This window comes from Heloderma suspectum, chromosome 5 (genome assembly GCF_057233095.1).
Source record: "Heloderma suspectum isolate Gila_16-S chromosome 5, 16-S_ref, whole genome shotgun sequence".
Taxonomy (NCBI): domain Eukaryota; kingdom Metazoa; phylum Chordata; class Lepidosauria; order Squamata; family Helodermatidae; genus Heloderma; species Heloderma suspectum.
Genome location: NC_139462.1, coordinates 131,732,366 through 131,749,306, shown reverse-complemented (window position 1 = coordinate 131,749,306; position 16,941 = coordinate 131,732,366). Strand labels below are relative to the sequence as shown.

Here is a 16,941-nt window from a genome sequence, read left to right as displayed (position 1 = left end):
TTCTCATGACCATACTTACGAACTTTTTTTGTCCCATGTTTGGTGCGTACATTGCCCCCAGAGTTAGATGTCTTTTACTGTTCAGTACTCCCTCTACAGAGATAAATCTTTCCTTTTTGTCCTTTAAAATGTGGCCAGGTCTGAAATCCAGGCTGTCAGCTAGCACTATGCCTGTTCCCCCAGCTTTTGTACAGCCAGGGGCTAAAAATTGTTTACGAAATTTACAAAATTAAATTACAAAATTTATTTTGCAATAATGAGATTTTTGGATCTGCCTTGTGAATTTCTTGCAAAAAAAAAAATGGGGGGAACATTGTCTGTAAGTATTGAGTAATTCTAGCCCCTTTTATTTTGTCCCCCATGGCTTTAACATTAAATGTTATAACTGTAATCAGCGGCGTAGCCATCCCTTTATTAAAATTAACTCTTTGGCCTTTTACTCCTTGCCTGGGTTTCAATCCTGGCCTCGGCCCTCCCCTTCAGTAAGTCCATTGCCCCTTCGCAGCATGTATAAAATAAAGTACACCTTTGCTCACCTTCTTTACCCCAAAACTGTGCAACTCTGATGGTCAAAAACAAAATAATACTTCTAAAAAATACCATAACTGTGCTTATGCCCCAAATAAAGAACTCGGGACACTCCCTGCCATATTCTTTCTGTTTGGGTTCTAGGTGCCTTCAGGATGCTGATGAGATGCTGAAGATAGCACTGTCCGTAAGCAAAACACTGGAGGGCAAAGTGAGTAGCTCTGCATTAACTTACCTGTGACTTTAGTAAGTTAATGCCTGTATTATAATAGAGTCCAGTTAAATCTAGGAACTGAGCATCATGAGAGAATCATCCTGCTTCCCACTCTGCCTTGTAGGTTAAACTGCTTTCTTTCTTGCATGTTCTAGAGATTTATATCTTCATACGAGTATCTTTGTGAGGCACCTTGATGTCTTCTCCTGCATCCACCAGAAACTATCCTTCATAGGAAGCATGCAAAAATTCAATTAACACTGCTATTCAGCTCCTTAAAGAATGTATACAGGTTTCCACAGTTGCTTCAACTTAGCTGCTTATCCAGTAAACATTCAATATTGCTATCCCAGTTTTGTGTCCAATTGTGTTTTTTCATCAGCAAGAGGGAACTGCTGGCAAAATGGATTTCCCCTTCCCCCATGCAGCCCCTGTGCCCCTCCCCCCCGCCAAATCAGCTCCAGAGGATTTCCCAACCTTCTGGAACAGATTTGGAGCTCATGTGAGGGACTGCAGGGAGGAGGAGAGGGCAGGGAAGTCCTGTCACACAAACAGAAGTCCTCTTATGCAAGAGGACTTCTGCTTGTGCAAGGGTTGGATCCAACCCCTAGTGTATGATGCATAATCTCAGTACATACTGCTGAATATTTGTACATCAAATAGGGGCTGTAGGACATGTAATCTAAACACATTTTTACATCATAGGAATGAGTGCCTCAGGCAGTTTTGTACAACAGTTTGGGAGGACAGAACGGCTAATCTTGTGGAGACAGTAATGTAGATTCACTGAGGTTTTCCTACTAGTTTTGTTTTGCTTTTATTATTATTATTTATTTATTATATTTCTGTACCACCCAATACCTCTCTGGGTGGCTCACAAAACCAGCTCTTGTGCTAACATTTCCCAGGAGAGAACAGAGAGAACTGCTGGGTCAGTTGCTTGAAAACTCTTGGGAAGAGGCATTATTTGTATGAATGGGTGCTTCCACTTAAGGGATCTACACGTGGCTATTGTGCACAGTAGTTCACAGTAGGGATTTGCACAGTTCTGGCAATATTTTCAAAGATTGCAGTTTTGTTCCACGTTAATGTCCACACCAAACTCATGTTGTGATTTCACCCAAAATATCTCTAAAAGCCTTGGAGTCTTTGGAGCAAAATTGGTTAAACTGTTCTTCTGATAACAGCTTGGTTACAGCTCTAAACATTTCAGTTAAGGCAAAAACGTACTCCAATTTACCATGCCCTCAGTGTGGCAGGCCACACTAGAGGGTTATCCTTATGCTACAGCTTAATAGTTTCTTGGGCTGCAATGGTTGATTTATGGAGTGTGGAGCTAATTTGCCAATTTGTGACTACAGTAGAAGCCAAGAGTTGAATTTGAATGGGCAGTGAACTCATACCCCATACATTTTCTGTTGTCAATTTATGTGCTACGGTCCACCAGTTTAAGTAGTGAGAAGCTACTTACGCTGAAGAATTTAACTGTATTACTATCTGGAGGTATTTCTTACTTTGTTTTCAATTACAGCCTCAAGTTAACAAAGATATCGTGAAATGGTTATCAAGGATAGCAGAGGGCTCTTTGGCACCCCTCACAGCAGCACTTGGTGGTGTTGCCAGTCAAGAAGTCCTGAAAGCAGTGACAGGAAAGTTTTCTCCACTGCAACAGTGGGTCAGTTTTCTTTGCTCTCGATTAAGTTACATGCATTTAGAGATATGACTGCTGTGCGAGCACTGGCTGCATTCAGCTGATCTTCCTGGTTTGGAAGATTTTTTTCCTTACATAGTCTTCTTCCCCTCTCCTTCTTGCACACAGGTCTTAATTAGGTTTAAGCAAACTGTAGCTTGCTCTTAAATCCAAACTGGCAGACTATGGTGTGAGTAAGACTTCTAAACCAGGCTTGCAAGTAGGGATGTCAGAGAATTCTGCCACGGATCTCGGTGAGGCCGAATGCCAGTGCATTCAGCCCCCCGAAATCTGTGGTGGAACAAAGCCCCCCACGAAAGGCACGCGAAACGGAGCACTTACCTGCTGCCGTTTGCGCTGCTTTGTGAATGGCTGCCGCATCTGCGGCCGCCATTCGCTTCTTCATTATTGCCGTGATAGGCTACATTAATACTTACGTAGCCTATCACGGCTAATGCAGGGACGCCATTTGTGTCCCTGCGGAGGTCGTGATAGGCTACATAAATATTTACGTAGCCTATCACGGAAAAAAAGGGGGGGGAACGCAAATGGCGGCTGCCATAGCCACCACCATTTGCGTTGCCTTTTTTTTTTTTTTTTGCCGTGATAGGCTACGTATATATTTAGGTAGCCTATCATGGCAAAATACAGGGACGCAGATAGCGGTGGCTACGGCAGCCACCATTTGCGTCCCTGTGCAGTCCAGCGGCCGGATGTCCGGCTGCGGGCGGCCCTGGCTGGCGGCTCCACAGAGTTGCTGCAGAGCGGAGCAGGCCGGGGAGAATTTCGGGGGGAGGGATGGAGCGCCTCCCCCCCACCGCAAATGTCACCCTTCAGCAAGGTAAGTGACTTTCATACATCCCTACTTGCAAGCTTGCAGTCGTAGTTTGGAGGGTTTGCTCAAACCATAGTTTGCCAGTTCAGACAAAACAAGAAGTAATGAATTAAGCCTTGTGGGTGAGAGGAGGAGGGTAAAGAGAGGAGGGAATGTGAAAGCACAGCACTTGTTCATGCATCTCCAAACTATGGTTTGAAGGATCGTCTTTGGCCAACAAACTATTTGAAATGTGGGTTCACAGTTCTGTTTATCTGAATTGTACAGTGATCTTGTGTCTGAGAAATGACACAGTTAACTTTAATTGGTGTAGAAATGATTAGATTACCTAAATGCTCTCACTAAGTATGCAAAACTCTGTTTTGATTTAAAGCTCTCTCTAGATCAGGGGTGGGCAATTTGTGGCCCTCCAGTTTCAGCCTACAACTTCCATCAATTCTCACCATTGGCTGTGCTGGCGAGGGCTGATGGGAGTTGTAGGCCAAAGCATCTGGAGGGCCACACATTGCCCATCCCTCCTCTAGATAAAGGTGCACTGACATTCCACTCTCTTGCTCTCTTGCTCTGAAATTGGGAGGTTACTGTTTGTCATGGCCTTACAGTGTGACCCTAGGAAAAAAACAGGGGGGGCATAGGGGAGCTAAGTATATTTCGAGGGGTATGTGAACTTTGTCCCACATGTTAGATTTCTGAAAGAGAAAAATGATATAGTTCACATGAATCTATTATCTCTGAATTAAGGCCTCTAGATCTTGATGGGGTTCACTTTCAAGTAAGGATGCTTAAGATAGCATCCTTATCTTAATTCCTAGTTTTATGACTGAGTTACAGGTGCACGTGAGAAGAGCCTTTTCTTCAATAATCACAGGAATCGAGCAATAGAGATGTGGGGGGGGGGGCTACTTGTCTGGGGAGAGGGCACTTCTCCCCTCCGGCCCAGGGCTGGCTAAGTAGCCTTATTAAGGTCTTTCAGCGGTAAGCTAGGATGCATTATTATACTGAATTGCTGTAGATGTGGGTATTCCTCTTAAGTGTCTTGTCTGGACATAAACATTCATAGTATGCTGCTGTTTGCATGTAACAACAGCCCATTGTTTTAAAAACAGATAGGTTGTTAGGGACAAGTGGGAGAGAGTGGGTGCACTGCCTGCAGCATGCCTACCTCTTCGGCTTTTACTCAGCAACCCATGATTGGCTCACCAAGCCACGATTGTCTCTTGCTGAGCATGGCGTCTGAACCCAGACCATTGAGTTGCTTAAGGGCTAAACAATGAAGTGGTTAACCCAACAACAAACCCAACAAGCTCCAAAACAACCCAGTGGTCTGAGTTCAGACATCACTATCCACAGGAACAGATTGTGGGTTGCTGAGTAAAAGCAGAAGAGGCAGGAAGCTGCAGGAAGCTCTCACTCATGCATGACAACCCATTGATTTTTAAACTGATGGGTTGTTGTAACATGCAGACCAGATCTATAAAAAACGGGGAATGTTTTGGGGAAAAACATCTTCAGTTGAGAAATAGTAAACTATGAGACCCAGTACTATAGTGTTGTTGTTGTTCAGTCGTTAAGTCATGTCCGACTCTTCATGACCCCATGGACCATAGCACGCCAGGCCTTCCTATCCTCCGCCCTCTCCCGGAGCATACTCAAGTTCATATTCATTGCATCGGTGATGCTATCTAGCCATCTCATCCTCTGCTGTCCCCTTCTCCTTTTGCCTTCAATCTTTCCCAGCATCAGGGTCTTTTCCAGAGAGTTTTCTCTTCGCATTAGGTGGCCAAAATATTTGACCTTCAGTTTCAGTATCTGTCCTTCCAATGAGCACTCAGGGTTGATTTCCTTTAGGATGAACTGCTTTGACCTCCTAGCAGTCCAGGGGACTCGTAAGAGTCTTTTCCAGCTGCACAGTTCGAAAGCATCAGTTCTTCAGCGCTCAGCCTTCCTTATAGTCCAGCTCTCACAGCCATACATTACAACTGGGAAAACCACAGCTTTGATTATGCGGATCTTTGTCGGCAAGGTGATGTCTCTGCTTCTGTCTAGGTGTGCCATAGCTTTCCTCCCAAGGAGCAAGCGTCTTTTAATTTCATGGCTACAGTCATCGTCTGCGGTGATCTTGGAGCCCAAGAAAATAAAATCTGTCACTGCTGCCATTTCTTCCCCTTCCATATGCCAGGAAGTGATGGGGCCAGATGCCATGATCTTAGTTTTTTTAATGTTAAGTTTCAAACCAGCTTTTGCACTCTCCTCTTTCACCCACAACAAGAGGCTCTTTAGATCCTCTTCGCTTTCTGCCTTGAGGGTGGTATCGTCTGCGTATCTGAGGTTGTTGATAATTCTCCCAGCAATCTTAATTCCGACCTGTGATTCATCCAACCCGGCGTTTCTCATGATGTACTCTGCATATAAGTTAAATAAGCAGGGCGACAATATGCAGCCTTGTCGTACTCCTTTCCCAATTTGGAACCAATCGGTTGTTCCATGTCCGGTTCTTACTGTTGCTTCTTGACCCTCGTACAGGTTTCTCAGGAGACAGGTAAGGTGGTCTGGTACCCCCATCTCTTTCAGAATTTGCCACAATTTGTTGTGATCCACACAATCAAAGGCTTTAGCATAGTCAATGAAGCAGAAATAGACGTTTTTCTGGAATTCTCTTGCTTTCTCCATGATCCAGTGAACGTTGGCAATTTGATCTCTAGTTCCTCTGCCTCTTCAAAACCCAGGTTGTACTTCTGGTAGTTCTCAGTTCACATACTGCTGAAGCCTAGCTTGTAGGATTTTGAGCATCACCTTGCTGGCATGTGAAATGAGCGCAATTGTACGGTAGTTTGAACAGTCTTTGGCGTTGCCCTTCTTTGGAATTGGAATGTAAACTGACCTTTTCCAGTCTCGTGGCCACTGTTGAGTGCTCCAAATTTGTTGGCATATTGAGTGCAGCACTTTAACAGCATCATCTTTAGGATTTTAAATAGCTCAGCTGGAATACTGTCATCTCCACTAGCTTTGTTGTTAGTAATGCTTCCTAAGGCCCACTTGACTTCACTCTCTAGGATGTCCGGCTCAAGTTCAGTGACCGCACTATCATGGCCATCAGGGACATTCAGATCTTTCCTGTATAGTTCTTCTGTGTATTCTTGCCACCTCTTTTTAATCTCATCTGCTTCTGTTAGGTCCCTGCCTTCTTTGTCCTTTATCATGCCCGTCTTGCACAAAACGTTCCCTTGAGATTTCCGATTTTCTTGAAAAGATCTCTAGTCTTTCCCATTGTGTTGTTTTCCTCGATTTCTTTGCATTGTTCTTTTAAGAAGGCCTTCTTGTCTCTCCTTGCTATTCTCTGGATCTCTGCATTCAGTTGGATATATCTTCCCCTTTCTCCCTTGCTTTTCACTTCCCTTCTTTCCTCAGCTACTTGTAAAGCCTCATCAGACAGCCACTTTGCTTTCTTGCATTTCTTTTTCTTTGGGATGGATTTAGTTGCTGCCTCCTGAACAATGTTACGAACCTCCGTCCATAGTTCCTCAGGCACTCTGTCTATCAGGTCTAATCCCTTAAATCTATTCCTCACCTCCACTGTATATTCATAAGGGATATGATTTAGGTCATACCTGAATGGTTTAGTGGTTTTCCCTACGTTCTTCAATTTAAGCCGAAATTTTTCAAGAAGCAGCTCACAATCTGAGCCACAGTCAGCTCCAGGTCTTGTTTTTACTGACTGTATGGAGCTTCGCCATCTTTGGCTGCAAAGGACATAATCAATCTGATTTCGATATTGACCATCTGGTGATGTCCTTGTGTAGAGTCGCCTCTTGTGCTGTTGGAAAAGAGTGTTTGCTATGATCGGTGTGTTCCCTTGGCAAAACTCTATTAGCCTTTGTCCTGCTTCATTTTGTACACCAAGGCCATGCTTGCCTGTTATCCCAGTTATTTCTTGACTTCCTACTTTAGCGTTCCAATCCCCTATGATGAAAAGAACATATTTTTTTGGTGTTAGTTCTAGAAGGTGTTGTAGGTCTTCATAGAACCGATCAACCTCAGCTTCTTCGGCCTCAGTGGTTGGGGCATAGACTTGAATTACTGTGATGTTGAATGGTTTGCCTTGGATTCGTACTGAGATCATTCTGTCGTTTTTGAGATTGTACCCCAGTACTGCTTTTCTCACCCTTTTGTTGACTGAGTGCTACTCCATTTCTTCTAAGCGATTCTTGCCCACAGTAGCAGATATAATGGTCACCTGAATTAAATTTGCCTATGCTTGTCCATTTTAGTTTGCTGGTTCCCAAGATGTCGATGTTCAACCTTGCCATCTCATGTTTGACCACCTCCAGCTTACCTTGATTCATTGATCTGACATTCCAGGTTCCTACACAATATTGTTCTTTACAGCATCGGATTTTCTTTTCACCACCAGACACATCCACAGCTGAGTGTCCTTTCGGGTTTGGCCCAGCCGCTTCACTCTTTCTGGCGCTACTTAGAAATACCCTCTGCTCTTCCCCAGTAGTATATTGGATACCTTCCAACCTGAGGGGCTCATCTTCCGGCGTCATCTCTTTTAGCCTTGTGATACATTCCGTGGGGTTTTCTTGGCAAGGATACTGGAGTGGGTTGCCATTTCCTTCTCCAGTGGACCACATTTTGTCAGAACTCTCCACCATGACCTGTCCATCTTGGGTGGCCCTGCACGGCATAGCTTATGGCTTCACTGAGTTACGCGAGCCCCTTTGCCACAACAAGGCAGTGATCCATGAAGGGGAGTACTGTAGTGTAGCATGCCAGATTTTTTTGTTGCAGGGATACTGGAAGGTTTTCAGGTAAACATGAGCTGATCTACTTGCTACAGATAGTGAAGTAACTGATAGATGAAGATAACGAAGTTCTAGGCTTACCCTATTTCAGACTGTAAGTGTCGGTTCAGTTTCTGTATGCTTCCAAATCTTTTTAAAAAAACTGGTTGTGGTAAACCAACCCATCAGGAGAAAGATTTAGCACAGCTGTGTTCCTAGCATGTTAGTCTGCTATATGCAGGGTGCTTTTTAGGAAGAGGAAGCATTCACAAATATGACATCCCCACCCCCAGTTTGAAGTGGTGCAGTTGAGAAAGCTACTATCCCAGTGTACCATCATAGTCTAATATTTTTTCCCAGTTTATATATACTATAATGCGGTATTGTGTGTGTGTGTGTGTGTGTGTGTGTATGCGCTCTCCCTCCTTCCCCCTACACGCGCACACACACACACACATACTCACTCACTCACTCACTCTACAACACAATGCAGAAAGGGGCAACTAAAATTATCAAGGGGCTGAAGCAACTCCCCTATGAGGAAAGTTTACAACTTCGGAGTTGTTTAGCTTAAAAAAAAGATGAGTATGGGGAGGAGCATAATAGAGGTTAATAAAATACTAGAACTTGAGGTTCTAGTATTTGTACACCTAGAACTCTCTCATAATACTAGAACCTGGAGTCATCTCATAAAACTGGTTGATGGGAGATTCACTACAGATAAAAGGAAGCAATTCTTCATACAGTGCATAGTTAAACTATGGAATTCGCTACCACACGATGTAGTGATGGCCACCAATTTGGATGGCTTTAAAAGGGGATTGGACAAACTCCTGGAGGAGAAGGCTATCAACAGCTACTAGTCCTGATGGCTATATGTTACCACCAGTATCAGAGGCAGTATGCCTATGTACACCAGTTGCTGGGGAACATGGGCGGGAGGGTGCTGTTGCATTCATGTCCTGCTTGTGGGTTTCCCGCGGGCAGCTGGTTGGCCACTGCATGAACAGAATGCTGGACGAGCTGGACCTTGGTCTGATCTAGCATGGCTCTTCTTAAGTTTTTATGTACAATGAAAGATATGTTCTTATTTTGAGAGTAGTTTAAATCTTTTAAAACATGATGCGTGTTGAATTTATTTGTTTCCTTCTCTAGTTGTATATTGACGCATTAGAATTGGTCACATTTCTAGAAAATGCCAGTGTTGAAGAATTCCTTCCGAGGTAAAGATTTTTAAAATGCTACCACAAACCTGCTTGCGGTTTCTCCATTCTTTATTAAATTTCATGTTTGTATTTATTTAAAACATATATCCCACCTTTTCTTGAAGGAACACAGGGTGGTGCACATGGTTCCTCCCCTTTATCCTCAAAACAATGTCATGGGCTCAGGCTGAGAGATAGTGTCTGACCCAAGGTCACCCAGCGATCTTCATGGCTTGGTGGCAGTTTGAACTCGTCTCCCCCAGGACTTGGTCCAGTGCCCTTAACTAGTACACCACAATGTCTGAGGCCATGTGATATGATTTTTAAAAGATTTTTAACATTACAAATGAACTAATTGTGTTTACATTTAACCCATCAAAGCAAGCCCTGTGCAGAGACGTTAGCCATTTACAGAGAGAGTAGCAAGGCTAGTTTATTCCTGGCAAAAACGAGGAAGTGTGTTGTGGCACTTAAAAGAAAAACATGCTTATTGTAGCATAAGCTTTCATGGACTAGAGCCAACTTCATCAGATGCATGCAGTTCTATCCTCAGTTGGTAGCTGTGGATATTAAAGATCCATGGAAAAAGCCCTGACTTGTAACATTGAGGGTGATAAGGGTATATGCTGGGGAAATGTTAGTATTTTTATATCTCTTTTTCTAGGGCTGGGCAACCTTTCAGGGTCAAGGGCTACATTCCCTCTTGGGAAAAATGGTCAGCAGCCCCATACCACTGGTAGCAGGTGGAATCATATCTAAAAGTGGTCAGGAATACCTTTTCCCCTTTATCTCTCTCTCTCTCTCTCTCTCCACTCCATTCTCACATTCATTCCATTCCATTCCTCCCCCTGCCCCATCTCAGAATGCAGAGAGGTGAGGTTTAAATGTCCCCTCCCTGTGTGCTGAGATCCCAGCACACCCCTGCTCCGTGCTATCTTCAGCGCCAATCAGCTGGGCAAGCAGGGAGGCGAATGATTAAGATGGGGATGATGACACTTGAGGATGACGCTACTCATGCCCCATCTTCCCTGCTTAAACTGCACTTTTGCCCGCCCGGTTTGGCAGGATGGCGTGTGCATGATTGCTCTGGGGGGAGGGGGTGTCGGGAGAGTCTTCCCTGTGCACTGTCTTCCCTAGCACAATTATGCTCCCTCAAGCCTGCCAACCAGCTGAGGAGCACGAACTTGGGTAGGGGGAAATTTTGGACAGGAGTTTGGGAGGGTCACCTGCAGCGGACCACATGGGAGGCCCCTGAGGACTGCATGTAGCCCATGGCCGGGGGTTGCCCACATGTACCTTGTACTGTAATGACTGAGTACACAAGATGGTAAAGAATTCTGAAACTATTTTTTGTCTCTCTCTGCTGTTGTCCTCTTGGCCTCCATCCCAAATCTGTCTGCAACAGGGGCGATAGATATGATGCCTTGAGAGCCTGCGTTGGAGACCACTTGTGCCAGAAGCTGCACAGTCTGAATGTTTTCTTAGTAAGTATGGTTTGTCGGAGAAGTCTGCTTTGATTTTGTAAATCCTAGATTGCCGAGTTCTAAATGGCCTCTGTTGTGTAGTCAGTACTGTACTGTATTGTAGTAATAAAATCTAATGGACAAATCTTTTAGAAAGTACTGCAGTGTGCATTAATTGGAATTTTGATTCTACCCTTTCCTAAAAGCTTGGAGCATGCTGGGTTGAAATGGATATGAAATATCCAGTTAAACATGGATTTCGTTAAAGATGGATCCTAGTGATATCTTATATGAATCACTGTTCTGTGCAGTTTCTGTTACATTTGAATGCAGTACTTAGTACCTTCAGATCCTGGAGGTAGTTACAGTCTGGCTTTTAAGGTATTTTCTGTCTTTCATTACACACTATAAAGGCTGTCTAAAACTTCCATCCAGTAGATAAGATTTAACATGGCAGTGTGTCTTTGGGGTCCCAACAATAATGTATTTATTCATTTAATAAATAGATTATATACCGCTGACCATATTGAAAAATCTCTAAGCAGTTTACAAGAAAATTAAATACATTAAAATACATTATGATATACATTAAAATACAATTAAAATACATAATAATTGTTAAAACATTTATGTAAACATTAAAACCAAAATAGCACCTATTATTACAAACAAACTGGACAGCACACTCACTCAGGGAAGGCCTGGGTAAAGAAATGGCAACTAAAGCATGCCACAGTTGGCACCTCCTGAATACCAGGGCGGAGGTCATTCCATAAAGTGGGCACCAGCATGGAGAAGGCCCACTTTCGAGTTGCTGTGAGATGGCAATTTGCAGGTAATGGTACAACCAGCCAGGCCTCCTACATTGATCTTAATGATTGCGCAGTACGTGGCTCAGTAGCTAATAGCCAGTGCTCCACCCAGTATCCTGGCTACCACATTCTGCACCAGCTAAAGCTTCTGGACCAAGCACAAGAGTAGCCTCACATAAAGTGTGTTACAGTCATCTAAATGTGAGGTTACCAAAGCATGGACTACAGTGGCCAGGCTATCCCTATCCAGGAATGGGCGTAGGTGGCATACCAACCAGAATTGGTAATAGGCACTCCTCGCCAAGAAGCCACTTGGGCCTCTAATGACAGTGATGAATCCAGAAGCACCTCCAAACTATGTACCTGTTCTTTCTGAGGGAGTGCAGCCCCATCTAGAACAGGCAAACTCCCCAATTCCCATACCTGGGAACCACCCACCCATAGATTCCCTGTCTTGCCACGATTCAGTCCCAGTTTGTTGACCCTCATCCAACCCATCACTGCACCCAGGCACCAGTTCAGAACATGCACAGCCTCTCCTGATTCAGATGTTGCAGAAAAATAGAGTTGAGTGTCTTCAGCATACTGATGACACCTTGCCCCCAAACCCCTAATGACCACCCCCAGCAGCTTTATATAGATATTAAGTAGCATTTAGATAAAATACATTTAGAGGTTTTTAGTGTAATTTATATGCATGCTAGTGTTATCAAACATAGGAAGCATAACTAAAACTTTAGCTACATAAGGGTTGGAAATGTTATAATATCTATCATTTTGCTTTAATTTTATAGGTTGGTTGTGGTGCAATAGGTTGCGAAATGTTAAAAAATTTTGCACTCCTTGGTGTTGGCACTGGCCAAGAAAGAGGCATGGTAGGTTTTTTATTCCATAATGATTTCCGTTTCTCTTAGGGCTGGGTTTGGACGATCATCGGAAGTAAAGAAGCCACCATGGCTTCTGTTCCCCACCCTTCACATGCCACTTGCGTACCCTCCATTTCCCTAATTACCCACGATGCAGCATGGGTTGTCATGTTGTCTAAACCTGGCAAGGTGTGAGGCGCGGTTGGCTTCCAAACCATCCCATAACCCATACAACAACCCATGGGTTGCAAGGTGGTTTGAAAGCCACCCCCAATGTACCACTCACCAGGTTTAGATGACATAACCTGTGCCATGGCATGGGTAATTAGGGGAATGGCATGCATACAAGCAAGTGGCACCTCCAGAGCCAGGGAAAGAAGTCACAGTGGCTTCATTCCCCAGTGATTGTTTGAACCTGGCTACTAAGTTTGCGTGTATATTTTCCCATGCATGATCTTTATAACAGCAGGTCAGGTGTGCCTTGGTTGCAGTAGAACTTGGAGGGGAAGCTCCAGCTCTTTGTTATCTCCTTTAACAGAGGGTGATTTAGAACTATACAGTTTGGGTTATATCAGCTCCCATTTCCATGTTGAGATTCACGTTTTTTAACACTTCTAGGGTGTCTTGGACTGTGTGCTTACCGTTGTCAAGGGCTCCTTGGAGGCCTCTCTCAGTCTAATCCAGTAGCCAAGTCCAGACACAGACAAATGGATTCTTTTCAAAGCTTTATTCCTCTTTTATAACTTAACAACTCTACTGTTAGCAACTAGATATGAGCAGCAGAGTACCTATGCCCTACGTTGGAACACTTGGTCCCCGTTTGAAAAGGGAATTACTGGCAGACCTCTGAACTTAAGGAATGGGGAGAGTCCCTCCCCTTTTTTCTTGGATCCTCTGGGCGCAGCCGTTGTTTGTGCGCCAACCGGGCACTACGCCTCCTTTCTGCGCCCTCCATTTGGCGCCACTCTCTGCGTCGGCGTCGCGCGTCCATCAAGTCTACTTCCCGCGCTCTGTCACTCCCAGGACTGCTATCTAAGCTAGGAATGCTGGTGGGAGGAATCTCCGTCAGCTGTTGGCCCTGGGAAAGAGGAGCGCGCTCCTCTCCCAGGAGCGACTCCTCTTCCTCAGAATCAGAACTACTCTGGGATTCTATGGGCTCAGTGTCCACCCTGACAACCATACAGGTTTCTAGGTGGGGCTGAATTGCCCTAACAGTTCCGATACCTGTGTGGGTCAGTTGGTCAGTCCCTATCAGGTATCTTTAAATTTATGAAGTATAAAAATAAATCTGAATTCATGCCATTGTATATTCTCATTAGTTGGAAAAAGCTATGGTTTTGAATCCGATTCTGGACAGGAAACTACTCAAGATGGGGTGACTTGCATGCACAGTTTAGGATGGAGGGATGTAATACACAGTAGTCTGGGAATATTCTGTATGAAGAGTTACGTGTGGGTGGCCGTACTGAGGACTTCAAGGGCTGATTCTGACTGAAAGCATCCATAGATTTGTTAATTTAACCATGACTTATAATTTCATCTGTCTATTTGTCCAACCTACTATAGGTTGCAGTTACAGATCCTGACTTAATAGAAAAATCAAACTTAAATAGGCAGTTTCTCTTCCGGCCACATCACATACAGGTATGTTGGAGCAATAACAAAAAATAATTTGTCGATTTTTCAGAAAATGGCAAATGTGATGATAGAATGGACTCTTTAAGACAGAGATTAGGAAATTGTGGCCCTCCAGATGTTAGATTGCAACTCCAGTCAGACCCAACCAGCATGGTCAGTGGTCAGGGATGATGAGCGTTGTAGTCCATTAGCATAGGTCCCCAGTCCTGCTTTAAGAGTGCTTTAAATGAAATTGGAAAGTTGAGTTTCCATATCATTAACCCTAGGGCAAATTCTGTAATTTTGTTGTTGAGGCTATGATTAACGTCAGGCCTATATCCATACCTTAACAGTAGAACACGTGCTAGGCATGCAGAATGTTCCAGATTCAATCACTGGCTTCTTGGGAGCATGACTGGGAAAGACCCCTGCCTGAGGCCTTGGAGGGCCATTAACAATCCAATTAGATAATACCCAGCTTGTAAATAATAATAATGATAATAATAAAATACAAAAAATATCAGCATCTGCTTCAAGGCAGCTAATGGCCATGTTAAAACATCAATAAAATAAAACATAAAAACAGAGAGGACCAAGACAATATCAGCAGTACTAAATTAGCAGCACCAGACACAAGAATCCAATTTAATTCATGGATTGTCTACACCAAATGATTGCCTGAACAACAGATTTATTCTGCAAATAAAGTGAGTAGGGGTTTTATTAAAAGTGTATCTATAAAAAAGACACCAAAATATATGTGACTAACACTTGGAGTAGGAATCTGAAACTTAAAATCTGAAAACCAAGGAGAAAAAGTAGGGAAGACAAGCTTGTATTTAAAATTCTTGCCGTGGGAAAAGTCCTTTGCTATTCATTGTTCCTACTAATACAGACAGTTGACTTATCACTTAGTAAATGTGGAGAACCTCCACTCTTTACCACATATTAGAATTCATGGCATAAGAAATATTGCAGCTTGTTTTCATCAGTACAGCCAGCCAAGCAAAACGGTGGTAGAAAACTTTACCACTTGGTGGGTTGGTCTGTCTATTTTGGGCCATAGAACTAGGTGTTATCAGCATGTTGGTGACACTTAGCTCCAAATTGCTGGATTGCTTCTCCCAGCAGTTTCATATAGATGTTAAACAGTATGGGGGACAAGATGGATTCCTGCAGAATCCCATAAGCAACCCCTCCCAACCCTGTGGATATGAATAGCAGCCTCCCAACAGCACCTTCTGGAATCTACTCTTCAGGAATGATCAAAAGCACTGTGAAACTGTTTCAGAGACCCAGTCCTGTCAGATCCAGAAGGATACCCTGGTTAATGATACGGAAAGCCACAGAACCAACAGGAATGTGTTCCTTCTGGAAAGTTCCCGGTGTCGCTTATTAACCAGAGTGACCAAGGCACTGTCAGGCTAGAAGCCAGCTAGATGGACCCACGGTCTTTACTCAATATAAGCATTTGTTAATATGAATGATTTCTGACCTTCCAAGCAACAAAATATTTTATTTTAGGAAGTGTTTGCATCAGTTTCAATACAGAGCTTGGTTTAACTCTTGTACAGCTATATAGGAAACAGCTCTTGCAGTGGAAAACTATATATACAATAAAAGTATGATCAGAAGGTAATCTGTCCATTTAACTTCCCAGCATTAAAGAGCTTTGTGCCCTACCTCTGCTCAAGAGTCAAGTCTGTACTTACGTATGTACTTCCATTGTATAATGCGTGTGATTTGCTGGTAATTCATACCCTATTTCATCTAATAGTTCATGCTCATTGATACGTTTCTCTGTCCTAGTAATTTTAAAGTTTATTTTTCTGGTACATCACAATCTCCTGTTTAGAGCAAGAGTATTAACTAAACGTAAAATATGTTAACTTTGGACAGAAGCCCAAAAGCTGTACTGCAGCGGCGGCCACACTTAGCATCAATCCTCAGATGAAGGTAGAGCCATATCTTAACAAAGTGTGCCCAGCTACTGAGAACATGTTCAATGATGACTTCTACACCAATCAAGATGTAATTGTAACTGCACTAGACAATGTGGAAGCCAGGAGATATATTGACAGGTAAGTCCATGATTGGAAGGAAGATCTTGTGCTGCGTCATCTCTGCTCCCCCCCCACACACAATTTTCTGTTTCCTGCCAGTAACCATGGGTTCATTTTACGTGTGCATCAATGCAAAGTAGACTCCAGTTGATTTGGACCTTTGTGGGAGCGGGAGGGGTCTGTAACCCTTTGCCCACACTGTGGTCCTGATTGAGATCCCCCCCCTGTTTGCATCAGGAGGAAAGCTCCCATTGGTGCCAAGAATCAGCAAGGGAAGACGTGACAAATAATCATGATATATATTACATACTCATTGGGAGAGCCTTACCCTCCATCCTTTAAAAAAAAGTTGTTTGATGGTGTTAACACTAATGGCATAGGACCTATATGGTATCTACCGTGACTTATTCATTTGTTTACTCTTGCTTCCTCCACGTAGCCGCTGCCTAGCAAGTCTGCGCCCTCTCTTAGACTCGGGAACCATGGGAACTAAAGGGCATACTGAAGTAATAGTGCCTCATCTAACAGAATCATACAACAGTCATGTAAGTGCTCCAGACATAAAAGCAGTTTGCCTTGGGCTGAAGAGTCCACAATCTCCTTTGAAGTGGATGATCTTTTTGCGCTACCAAAGGTGCTACTTTAAAGTCAGCTGAGTCTGCGAGACCTTTTTGTAGATACATTGTAGATTCAAAGAGCTGTTTAAATGTGTTCAAGGGGTTGGGCATGCCTGCCCAGTATGACTTTTCAGTTTTTAAATACCATTGAATGACAGATGCCAATGCTCAAAACCACTGAGAGTCAGTGTGGTGTAGTGGTCAGACTGTTGGACTGGGACTCAGGAGAGCCGGGTTCTAGTCC

At 43.6% G+C, this 16,941-nt stretch overlaps 1 protein-coding gene across 3 annotated transcripts in view; it reads left to right on the top strand.

Annotated features, from left to right (window-relative positions):
• Positions 1-16,941, top strand: part of UBA6 (ubiquitin like modifier activating enzyme 6) — a 93,650-nt gene that overhangs the window by 48,156 nt on the left and 28,553 nt on the right. For all 3 annotated transcript variants that reach the window (XM_084857501.1, XM_084857500.1, XM_084857502.1), the window contains 8 exons: positions 673-739; positions 2,274-2,417; positions 9,210-9,277; positions 10,665-10,743; positions 12,329-12,409; positions 13,967-14,044; positions 15,917-16,098; positions 16,520-16,625. In XM_084857501.1, coding sequence (XP_084713627.1) covers positions 673-739; positions 2,274-2,417; positions 9,210-9,277; positions 10,665-10,743; positions 12,329-12,409; positions 13,967-14,044; positions 15,917-16,098; positions 16,520-16,625 — 805 coding nt within the window. The remainder of the gene's footprint in view (positions 1-672; positions 740-2,273; positions 2,418-9,209; positions 9,278-10,664; positions 10,744-12,328; positions 12,410-13,966; positions 14,045-15,916; positions 16,099-16,519; positions 16,626-16,941) is intronic.